Here is a 13,066-nt window from a genome sequence, read left to right on the forward strand (position 1 = left end):
CTTTCTTAATCATAGATCCTAGTTTTCAGGTAATCAATCCTTCTTGGCCTAGTTCAAGGTCTCTCAACTTTCTTCTGGTAGATGAAGTCTGCACATCTTAAACTTGTTCACATTGAGAAACACCGACCTAGACCTCCTACTTTTTAAGCAATGGTTATTATTTTAGCAATAGGGGAATCCATAATCTTTAAATAGCAAAAAGGAAGTATTGGGACATAACCCTGTGACTCTACCACAGGCCTTCTCCCTTCCTTTTTCAGATATTGAACACCAGCAAAATGTTACATTACATATCCATTTTTGAAGATGACTCACTTACCAGGAACCAGGTCAGGCTTCCCTTCGCAGTAATGACTTGGCTATACGTAATGTAACAGAGCATGGACTAAATCTTTATTGTAGCTCATGAATAGTACCATGACAAAGAAGCTGATGGTCTCTAATCTGATTCTGAGTGCTTAAAAAGCTAAAGGTAAAGGTTCCCCTCGCAGATATGTGCTAGTTGTTCCCCGCTCTAGGGGGCGGTGCTCATCTCCATTACAAAGTTGAAGAGCCAGCACTGTCCGACGACATCTCCGTGGTCATGTGGTCAGCATGACTAAACACCGAAGGTGCATGGGACACTGTTAACTTCCCACCAAAGTGGTCCCTCTTTTTCTACTTGCATTTTTACATGCTTTCGAACTGCTAGGTTGGCAGAAGCTGAGACAAGTAACGGGAGCTCACTCCGTTATCCAGCGCTAGGGATTCGAACCATCAAACTGCCGACTTTTCCAATTGACAAGCTCAACGTCTTAGCCACTGAGCCACCATGTCCCCCCTCTCTGAGCCCTTACATTCTCCTTAAATTCCTATCTGACATCCTGTCTTCTTACATCTTCCTTGCATTAATGGTAACCCAGCTTTCTGTTTCCTATACTCCCTCCACATTAATTTTACATTCCCTAGAGGTAGTCATTAACTTAGGACCATAACTAAACCCAAAATTTCCATAGCTAAGCAACAGAGTTGTTAAGTGAGTTTTGCCCCATTTAACGAACTTTCTTGACAGTTGTTAAGTGAATCACTGCAGTTGTTAAATTAGTAACATAATAATTAAGTGAATTTGGCTTCCCCATTGGCTTTGCCTTTCAGAAGGTCACAAAGGATGTTCACAAGACCTCAGGACATTGCAACCATCATAAATATGAGCCAGTTGCCAAGCATCCAAATTTCAATCACGGGAATATGGGGATGCTGCAATAGTCATGAGTGCGAAAAATAGTCGTAAGTCTTCCTTTTCATTGCCATTATAACTTCAAATGGTCACTAAATGAATGGTTGTAAGTTTTCCTGTATATTCTTGCCTCTATCTATTAACAACTCTATATATTCTTGCCCCTATCTATTAACAAAACAGCAATGGAAAAAACAATTTATTTATGAGCCTTGGTGGCTCAGTGGTCAGAGTGCAGTTCTCTACAGTCTACTTCTGCTGACTGCCGGCTGACTGCAATTCAGCAGTTCAAATCTCACCAGACTCAAGGTTGACTCAGCCTTCCATCCTTTCAAGGTTAGTAAAATGAAGAGCCAGATTGTTGCAGGCAATAGGCTGACTCTGTAAACCACTTAGAGAGGGCTGTAAAGCACTGCAAAGCGGTATAAAGTCTAAGTGCTATTGCTATTTATATATAAAATTTAATTATTGCCCATCTCACTCACAAAGCGACATGTAATGGACTGGTAAACTAAACTCCAGATTCAACTCTATTATATCCAAGATGTTGGTGGGAAAACTAAAAAACCATGGGTAGGCTAAAATAGTAACTGATTTTACAAGCAGAGAGATTACGTACAAATTAGCCAGAATCAACCAGTTCCTCCTTTGCTTTTGGGAAGGTAAAACCATACCCTTTGAGGGGTAATTTTGAAAAGAAAAGTGGCCCACTAATTTTTGCAGGTTTTGACTTTCCTTTTTCTTTCCTCTCAAAGTTGATGGTTGCTCAAAAAGTTTGCACCATGAATAGGATTGGATTAGGATTGGATTAGGATTGGGTTAGGATTGGGTTAGGATAGGACAGAGGAGAGGGGAGTAGAATGCTCAATTCAAATAGAATGCTCAATTCACAACCCCTCTTGTAGATATCTGGGGGGGCAGAGAGCCCAGCAGATTGTGCTTTAATGGATTTAAACAGTTTTATTCTTTAATGATTTCTGTGGATTTTTTTTAGCTGTTTCTGTACTGTTTTGGGAATTTGTAACCTTATCAACCTTATAAGTCATGGTAGTGAGATAAGCAGCTGTATCAATTTAATAAATAACCAAATAAATGAAAGGAATTCAAAATGTCTCCTGACAGCATCAGAAACAGAAAAGAACTCAGAGAAATACTATTGAATTTAATTCAATATCCAAACAGGCTGCTAGGCCTTAATATTACTGTAGCATATATTTTTTTTTTGCCTGAACATCCATTAATCTGGGTTGTTGAAGCCTAAATACAGATTACCTGGGAAAATACAAATATTTCCTTCTTGACAACCCCTTTAACATTTTTGTTAATGATAAATGCATTGCTTCTAATATTTAAAATGACTTTTTCAAGTGTACTTAGATAAGTTGAAGCTCCAGCAGGAAGTAAAACGGCAAATATATATATATATTGAGAAAACAATATATATATATATATATATATATATATATATATATATATATATATATATATATATATATATATATATATATATATATATATATATATATATATATATATATATATATATAAAGATCACCCTATAAACATTATGAAACATTTTTATTGTGCTTTTTGCTTGAAACGTTAAAGCTTTCAAAAAGGATGTTGTCACATTTTCCATCAGGAGCTATTAGTACTAACTAGATACTTAAAACTAGGTTAACACCATAGCTATGTCGTCAACAGAATGAAACCATTTAGACCTCTCTCTGCATTGAGCCTCAGCACATCAAGACAAACAGTTTCAAAAGTCAGCACTGTAAGGGGCAGGGGGAGCTCCTCAGAATAAATATTTCCTGCGCCAATCACTTTTAATAAAACATTTTTGGCAGATTATAATTTTAGCAAAGGTTTGGTGTTATTTTGGAAATTCACACTTCCAAAAACATATAGAAATTTTGGTTCCAGTCTTGATTCAGAGGAAATTTTGACCATGCTTATTGAAGAGATGAGCACACACAGTAGCACAAGAATAGAGAAAGCAGATTTTAGAATAAATATTTCCTTCCTATTTCTAATTCTATTTTTTTTCCTTTCCTTTGATTTGGGAAGCAAGAAAGTGAATGTTTATGCATGTTAAATACAGGAATACAAAAAAAAAAAAAAAACCATGGCAGGCTCAGTTGTACCACTTCCAAATTTGCTAATGCTTCACCTGTGAGAGAGTGACCACATACGAGAATAATTTCAAAACCACATACAAGAATAATTTCATGCAATGTAAATGCTCAAATTTAAAGTAAAAAACAACAACTTTTAATAGTTTCACAAAGCCTGTCACTTGAAGCCAATCAAAGTATCCTCCCTGTTGCAACTGCACTCATAATTAAATTGACATGAATTTGACGTGAAATACAATCTCAGCATCTTATCAACTGAAATTACCGGATGGCATGTAGAGTAGTTGTTAACCCTGACTTCTGCCATGCAATGCCCTCCATCAGTATTGGATTACAAACTCATTATCCCAACAGGCTGGCCATGGAGGTGAATATTCTAAAACCAAGCCTACCACTTTGGCAAAGCTACGATAATACCTTCACGCTACTCAAGCTGATAGTCCTGAGGTTCTGCTTTCCTCATACCACAGAAGAGTCAAACTTTGTTTTCTGATAAGTGATAGAGGTGAAAGGACTAGAAGAGGGATAACTCATACCACAGGTTTCTTCAGACTAGTTGGAAAGCTGTGAGAGTTTCTGAACCAAGGAGGTCATCTTTACGTTAGTGAAGATTGTCTTTCTGATTTATCTTTCATTCTTTTCAGAAACATATGGGCTGTCTCTGTTGGGATCCAGCAAATTAAAACATCAGCTTTGGAAGCCATATTGAGATCAGATACTCCCACGCTGCCACATCTCAGCCTGGGAAAGTGGGGGGTGGGGGGAATAAATTGGAGTATATCTAGTTAGACATAATAACATTCTTTTTCAGGTCGTGTTGCGCATAACGGAGAGGAAGTCTTCACTGGGGAAGGATGGTGATTGGGCCATATGATGTGATGGTGGGTATAGGGGTGGATTTTGTAGTTTTGCTTATTGTAAGGAAGCCCACAACTTTCAGATTTGGGGATTCCACAGCATTGTGCCAGTTATTATAAAAGGAACCTTTAAGACATGTCTGTCTCTCAGAGTTATTGGGTGGAATGGAGTGTTGCTGGAATGCTGACACTATCAAGAATCAACCATAGGGTATCGCATCAATTTAGGAACCCTTTTTCCCCATGTTCTTCAAGTTTCCTTATTTGCTAACTTATGCAAAGAACAAAGGACATTGTTGTGTTCCCTTTCACCATTTTATACCGTTGCAGATGGTGGTAAGAAAGCTTGAAGAAACCGGAAAGAACTTCATAATTCAGAACCCAACATAATAAAAAGGGTAAGCAAAGGAATGTTTTGCATATAAACTCGGGTTCCCAGAATTTACATAAATCTTACCTTGTAGACTTGCCCGTAAGTCCCATTGCCAACCAGTTCAACCAGTTCAAAGATGCCTGCAGGATCCTGAGAAAAACAAAACGTGAGAAAATTAAAGAGAGCCCAAACCAGATATTTTAACCGAATCCAAACAATGCTTCATAAGAGCACTATTTCACACCTGGGGTTTCTCAGATTTATTTTGGCTGCCTTCTAAAATGGGGACTGCTTTAAAAAAAGCAGCCCTGTTTCATTTTCAATGGTTTTAGGATACGTTAATTCTTTTTTCCAATAGTTTTACATAAGGTACATGTGAAATTTTGGATGGCATGTAACTGGGATGTGGTCCAATATCCTAATTGCCATTGATGATTCTCACAAAATTTAAGCTAAATATTCACACAAACACACACATCAGTCGATCAAGTTCACAACTGAATCCAAATTTGTTTTCCAAATGAAATTGCTAAATGAAAGTTCAAAAATCAACGGAGTTTATTTCAAGAATATTGGTTGGGTGATCCATTTTGGCCCTGCTTATCTCAAATTGGTCAGGTTGCCTAGGTGATTTTAATACGCCAATTCTTCAAGAAAAAGTATGATTGCCTTGATAATAGAAGACAGGGCCAGCCACTAGCACAGAGAGAAAAACAACACCCAAACCAATGTCTTAAATGCACCCTTTCACACCAGTTCACACCAGTTTAGAGGGCAAAGAAGATTTCTCAAGATAGGAAACACTTTGGCATAAAGATCTTATGAGTGCCATCTGAAAGATATTTCTATCAGGACAAGCAAGACCAAAGTACACCAGAGAAAATGGAAAAGGAAGTGAAATATTTCTAGAATCTAAAAGGCTTGTTTTTCTATCATTAGGAGTAAGTTCCTATTTTCAGACAAGGAATGAGAGAGAAAGTAAGTACAAGGTAAAAAAATAAAAGTAACAAAGCAATTATTATTTGTCAAGCTGCAGAGTATTCAGCTGCATACAGCAAACTGTAGAAAACTTGTTTTTAAAAGACCACTGCAGCCAATAAATGTGTTCAAGTATGTCTATCATTAAAAGCAAAATCGAAAGAATTGTTGGCCGTAAGCAACTGAGTTTTTGATCATTGCAATGTTTAATTAAGTAGGCGACAAAAACAAAAAGTGAAAACAAAGAAAAAGGAAAGGAACACATAAACATATATAAAAGAAAACTTTACAGTAAAGTGAAGACTGAACTGAAAATATCATTATTATAAAGACAACAAAAATCAAAACAAAAACAAAAAACATGAGAAAAAAACATTTCAACTACCCCCTCTTTTTTCCACATTTTTGAAAACGAGGTTGAATAAAGGATTGGCTTAAATGCAACTAGAATTCAGGATTTCTAACAGCTTTAATAGCAAAATATAGAATCACAACAGGAGGCTGTTGCTAGGAGTCATTCTGCATGGAGTCTAATTTACAGCTGTAAGTGCAAAATGAGCCAATTTTGTTGACCCAGACAGCTAACAAGGAGAACTAACCTTGGGGGAAAACAGAAGACATTTTCATACATATAGCAAATCTCTTAAGACAAACATTTGCAAAACAATCCATTCCAGACACATGGAATTTCAAAAAGTTCCATTTTCCTCCAACCTCTACTAAAACACCTGGCCATTTTAGGTGTGATCCATCCATTTTTCAGAAATAACCATGTGTGCATGCCTTGTATGGACTTGAGCAATGGACTATACCATCTTCTGCATCTGCTAATAGCCATTAAAGCAAAAAAATCCATGACAAAGAGGTCAGGGGTGTCAAACTCAAGGCCCGGGGGCAGGATTTGGCCCACAGGGTGCTTAGATCTGGCCCGTGTGGCTGCCCTGGAAACAGTGAAGGACCAACCCGTAGTGCTTCTGTCGGGGAAACCGGGGGGGCCCCCTCCCGGCTCTGCTAGCCCAGTGAAAATGCAGCTTGCAAGGGCTGCAGGTGGCTCTCCCCAGCTCCATTTTTACTGGCAGACAGTTGCAGGAAGCCATCGCAGCCAAAACAGAGGTTTGGAGTCAGAGTACTCGGACCAGCACAGGCACCCTGTGATGTCGAGCTGGCCACTCCCACCCCAGCCCCCCAAGGTCATACACAATCTTGATGCAGCCCTCAATGAAGTCAAGTTTGATACCCCTGGTCTAGGTCTTCTCCAAATTGGCACCTTCCAGATAGGGAATACTAATGCTCTCATGGTCATTTCGAAACATACTTTCTTAGTGAGCACCTAGAAGCCAAGAGGAACATATGTGCCAAATTTCAGGTTTGTGGGCTTTACGGTTCTGGAGATTTTGTGATGATGCATGAGTGGTATTTCGCTTTTATATATATAAAAGATTACTGGCAGGAGCATATTAGGGATACTTTCATCCCAAGGAACAGAAACCAGAATATGCTCTTTTAGGGTTCCCCAGTTTTTGCATTAATGCAGTATTTCTCAACCTTATCAACTTTTTACATGGGTGGACATCAACTGACAGAATTACCAAGCCAACTCCAATTCTGAGAGTTGAAGTCCACTCATGTAAAAGTTGATAAGGTTGAGAGATACTGGCCTTATGCAACCATTTTGGATTACACACTATCTCTTCTCAGTATCTTCTATTCCTCTTTCCTCAACTATGTTGTCTCAAAGTTAGCACAGCAAAGCCATGGTAACTAGAAAAGAATGCTACTTATTAACAAATCTGAAAAACCAATTGTAAGCTCGGTTTTCTTCAACCTAGCTCTTGAATCTCCTTCTGTCATCCCAATTTTTAACAAAAGAACAAGGATTCTTCAGAAACCTGGAAATTCTCCCCAATCCAGTATAAAAGCAATGTTAACAGCTTATGCTTCATATACTACTACATCCATTCAACCTACCACCAAGATGGGAAGGCAAGGCGTGTTTCAGCTCCCATCGATTAGGGGTGAAAATCTGGTGGGACCATGAAAAACTAACTTCTCAGTGGTGGTCCTTTTTTATGGAACATAATGGGCCCAGAGGTATGCTTGCCCTCCACCCTGTGAAAGATAATGCTCTTCTCACACCCCTTAATTCCACTCATTCATAAGATGCATTTTTATGTTCCACCTATAATCCATACTTGCACACACTTTGATAAAATGTAGATAAGAATCCTTTCTTCTACCCTAAAGGAGACGGAAGGAAATAATCTTCTTATTGTATATTTCAAAGGGGTATAAAGAGAGAGGTAAAAGATATTGGAAGAAGCATTCCTCATTTTAGTGAACTAGCCCCCTCCCCAAAGTAAAAGTGAGAGCTCTTTATGGTTTATCAATCTAGATAGCCACATTCCTACATCTGTTCCCAGTTGTTTTGAATAACTCAAATGATGACAGATATAAATTGCTTAACGCTACAAACTTGAATGACTAGGAAGAGCGGAAGAGCAAAATTAGACACAGAAGAAAACAAATAAGAAATACTTTCTGACATTTTGGAATCAAAATATAAGAAATCATTTAATGGAACCTTTAAATTATTCAGGATAACTTTCAATGGGGACCTGATGCAAGATACAGTAAAATCCCAGATAACACATAATCATTTTTATAGATAATGAATCTTGGGATGTTTGCTGTTAATACAAATGTATTGTTTTCATTTAACAAGTGTTTCCTTTCACCTCTACCCATTCCAATAAATCTTGTGTGCCAGACACGAACTGGAGGACCTTCTGTTACTTTTCCTTCCTAAAACTTTTATTTACTTCTTCCTTTTTCACAAGGCTTCAAGAGGTGAAATATGAAACAGCACCGCGTAAGCAAAAGCCACAACAGGCAGTATTTGAAATGAAAAAGGTGAAGAGACAGCGTCTGCACCATCAAATGGTTTGCAATGTCTCTTCCTTGCACAGTTCTGAATGTTTTTTCAAGACATCCACCTCTCGTCTCCTGAACCTCCACTGTCAACCACAATAACCTAAGCATCTGCAATAACTATGGAGACGAGGCTTTTATATCCAGGGCTATACATGCATAAGAAATGAAAAGAAGGACTAGGGGTGGTGTGATAGCAGTGTCCCAATATCTCAAGGGCTGCCACAAAGAAGAGGGAGTCAAGCTATTCTCCAAAGCACCTGAGGGTAGAACAAGAAGCACTGGGTGGAAACTAATCAAAGAGAGAAGCAACCTAGAACTAAGGAGACATTTCCTGACAATTAGAACAATTAACCAGTGGAACAACTTGCCTCCAGAAGTTGTGAATGCTCCAACACTGGAAGTTTTTAAGAAGAGATTGGATCACCATTTGTCTGAAATGGTTTCCTGCCTAGGCAGGGGGTTGGACTGGAAGACCACCAAGGTCCCTTCCTGTTGTTCTGTTCTGTTCTGTTCTGCTTGTTTTGATCTCCAACACTTCCCCGTTTGCCACAGGATTCTCAGTTTTTGTCTGATGCTTACCTTCATATATTGATAAGCAACAAGAGGAAGGGGCAGCGATGATGATTTGCTTATCTACTTGATTCTCCTATAGCAGGGGTGTCAAACTCGATTTCATTGAGGGTTGTGTTTGAACTTGGGGGGCTGGGGTGGGCATGGCTCTCGACATCACCCATGTCGGGGACACCTGTGGTGGCCTGAGCGCTCTGCCAGAGAAAACGGGCTCACAAGCTCCATTTTCAGCTACGACAGCCTCCTGCAACCCTCTGCCAGTGAAAACAGAGTTGGGAGGGCCATACACAGCCCTCCCGAGCTCCGTTTTTGCTGGTAAAGGCACCACAAGCTGATCCTTTGCTATTTCCAGGGCAGGCCCATGGGCCAGATCTAAGTACCCTGTGGGCCGGATCCCCCCAGGCCTTGAGTTTGCTACCCCTGTCTTATAGTATGACAAGAACACCACTTCCAGCATTTACAGTATTCCAGTCTAACCATATAGGATGAATAGTAACTTATCTACTATAATTAATAATGTCTGTTCTCTGAACTTAGCATTCCATGTGCATTTAGGAACACCTATAGTTGTCTGCTTGGTTCTTTTGAATGAAATCGTAACGGGATGAAATAATTCAAAGTTCATACTGTTCACATCCAGTGATTCAACTTTACCAAAGTGTTTGGCCAAAAGTGTTGGCTGTAAAGGCCACAATTTTCTTTCTATCAACAGCAATGTCCAATGCCTAAGTGGTTACAGTAGTAGCCTAGAAATCAGGAAACTGTGAGTTCAAATCCTGCCTTAGTCAAGAAAGCTGTCTGGGTGATTTTGGGTCAATCACCAGTCTAGTTAGACCTGCATTAATATAGATTTTTATATTTGATATCTATTTGATATCTATCTATGCTTGTATCTTACGTTTTATATTGTTTACTTAGTATCCTAATATGATTTATGTTGATTGCTTATTTAGTATCCATGACTATCACTAAGTGTTGTATCTAATGTTTTATGATGAATGTGTTTTTACAATGATTATGATAATGATCTACCCCTATTGTTGTATGTACACTGAGAGCTTACGCACCAGAGACAAATTCCTTGTGTGTCACTTGGCCAATAAAGAATTCTAATTCTAATTCTGTTTGTTGCTGTTATCTGATTATTATACACCCCCAGAATCGCTTTTGGTGAATTGAGTGGCTATGTAAATTTGGTTAATAAATAAACAAAAAGATTTCTGTCCATTATTCTGTGTTTTTCTGGCATGACAGAGAACAAGTCTTGACCTTCATCTATGTGCTACCCCTCCAGGCATGTCACACTTGCTCATATTTTTGTCCATGAATGATTGCTAGGTGTACAAAGCCTCTGAGCACAACTCATGGCACAAGTCAAATGACATAACTAATGATCTTGATACTTTCAGAGCTGACGAAAGCAGCCATTCCCTTTAGCCCTTCCATGTTTAAATGTAAGTTGACATCAGTAACATTTAGTGGACTTCATTCACCATCTCTAGAACGACTTAAGCTACAGATTCATGATTGAATTGCCTGGCCTCGTTGTTGACTTTTCTCTTTTGACAAGGATCCCGAAGTATTTTTGCACAGCTGGTATAAGTTAAAAAAAATGTTTCCCCACCCCCTCATGAATCACTATAGCTACGCTATTTTCTTTTAATGCTGTAATAATTCAGAATTGAGCATTAAATACAATTTTGCTGGAAAGGTTTTCAGAAGCATCCTGCCATTACAATGGTTTTGCCCTCTGCATCAGGTGCCTCAACAGTGGAACTAAAGAACAGGGTTCCTGTGACTATGCAGCAAGATTTCATTAGGTGGCTTGAAAAAGCCAATTTGTTCACCCGGTGGTTCATTAAATAATAACTCAAAGAGGCTCCTATATAGAGAGAAGAGACTGAATCCTGAACAAAATACAGTGCCAAAAAATGCAGGTGTTCTCCAAATGAAAAATTGTTATTATTGAATTAAAAAGAACAGACTGCAATCTTCCCCTATATGCACTCCAATAAATTAATATGCTCAACATGGCACAAGTGCACATAAATAAATGGAACACATTTATAATATCAAACATTTTTATTCTCAAACATACCCACTAGATATCATGTTTAAATCCACCTATTTCTTCCCATTTTGGTAAACATCCATATCATCTGTTCATCTCTAAAGAAAATCATCTCATATTCAGGTCGTCCCCGACTTACAATAGTTTGTTTAGTGACCATTCAAAGTTACAATAGCACTGAAAAAAGGGACTTATGACTGTTTTTCACACTTATAATGGTTGTAGCATCCCCACAGTCACGGAATGGAAACTCAGACACTTGGCAACTGACTCATATTTATGACGGTTGTAGTGTTCCAGGTCATGTGATCCCTTTTTGCAACCTTCTGACAAGCAAAGTCAGTGGGGAAGCCAGATTCACTTAACAACCGTGTTACTAATTTAAGTGATTAGCTTAACAATTATGGCAAGAAAGGTCATAAAATGGGACACAATTGAGTTAACGAATGTCTCACTTACTAACAAAAATTTTGGGCTCAAGTCAGGACTATCTGTATTCTTCTAAAGGGCTTTCTGATTCATTGCACATTTAAAGTTCTGTCACCTTACCTGTCATGCCCCTGTTGGAATCTGATTCCAAGAGGAGGCCGAGAAGCTGACAGGGAATGGGAGTGTGGCTCCGGTGGCTGTGAAAGAAACTGGGGAAGGGCACAGCCCGGTTGGGCAGAGCAGGGGAGAGGTATAGCAAGGCAGAGGGAATTCAGAGGAAGATCCAGGCCCACCCCATCTTCATCCTAGGACACGCAGGGAGGAATGGATAAGGGAGCAACGTGACTTGCATGGCTTACGGGGGAGGAAAGGGCCCTAATTCCCTTCATTAGCTGCAGCTGGGAACACAGTGTTTAAAAAGGCAAGCTACACATAGCAAAGCTGCTGGAAGCAAACCATGAGTTATCTTTGTTTGTCGTGGCTTATCTGAGTTCCTAGCATCTTCCCAACATTGTGTTTTGTTGGCCTTTGAAGTCTGCAATTCCTTATCCTGCCCTTCCAGTTAATTGCTACAGCATGGTTTGTGTGGATTTTTATTTACAGTTTATATGTACTTTGTTTTCGGATAGAATTTCCTCCACTTAAAGACTGTTCTTGGCAGAGTTTTTCTCCAGCCAAAGGTAACTGGACATTGGGGGCAAAGTTGGAGGTACTAAAGGGACTTTTCTTACTTATGTGACTGTGTTGCATTACCTATCTACAGCTTTTTTGTTACAAGTAGAAATGTAAAGTGGATTTTTCATTTATATGTATTTCTTTATATTATTTCTTTATTAGTATTAATTTGTTCTATACTTTATTCTTGTTAATCACTCTAAATGCCCGCATATTTCAATCAAACTCAATAGCAACAATATATTGCAGCGCTACTCTGCAGGTGTGTGTGTGTGTGTGTGTGTGTGTGTGTGTGTGTGTGTACATATATATATATGTTTTCTGGTTTATATATATATATATATATATATATATATATATATATATATATATATATATTTGTTTTCTTAAGTTTTCATGGGTACTTACATGTATGGTATTCGGCTTTGTTGGGTATTTTCCCACGTCATTATAAGCACAACTTTAATGACGTGGGAAATATCGAAAAAGCAATATATTATATATATATATATATATATATATATATATATATATACACATATATACATACATATATATATATATATATATATATATATATATATATATATATATATATATATATATATATGATTTATTTATTTGTTAAATTTATTTGCCGCCTATCTTGCCGTAGGGCTAGTCTAGATGGCTTACAAATAATATGCAATAGTGTCAGACAAGCAAACAAAGCAATTTGTGAGACAAAGAAGGACCCAGTTCATGAAAGTGTAAAGACTAAGCCTTTGGTCTACCACAGGGGTCTTAAACTCAATTTCATTGAGGGCCACATCAGGGCTGTGGTTGACC

General features: G+C 38.4%; 1 protein-coding gene across 7 annotated transcripts in view; it reads right to left on the reverse strand.

Annotated features, from left to right (window-relative positions):
* TNIK (TRAF2 and NCK interacting kinase) overlaps positions 1-13,066 on the reverse strand; it is a 341,628-nt gene that overhangs the window by 268,417 nt on the left and 60,145 nt on the right. For all 7 annotated transcript variants that reach the window (XM_087965315.1, XM_087965313.1, XM_087965318.1 and 4 more), the window contains exon 2: positions 4,669-4,734. In XM_087965315.1, the coding sequence (XP_087821441.1) occupies positions 4,669-4,734 (66 nt within the window). The remainder of the gene's footprint in view (positions 1-4,668; positions 4,735-13,066) is intronic.

The sequence above is a fragment of the Notechis scutatus genome, chromosome 4 (assembly GCF_049901735.1).
Source record: "Notechis scutatus isolate UNSWTSFEM ecotype Mainland chromosome 4, rNotScu1.2, whole genome shotgun sequence".
Classification (NCBI taxonomy): domain Eukaryota; kingdom Metazoa; phylum Chordata; class Lepidosauria; order Squamata; family Elapidae; genus Notechis; species Notechis scutatus.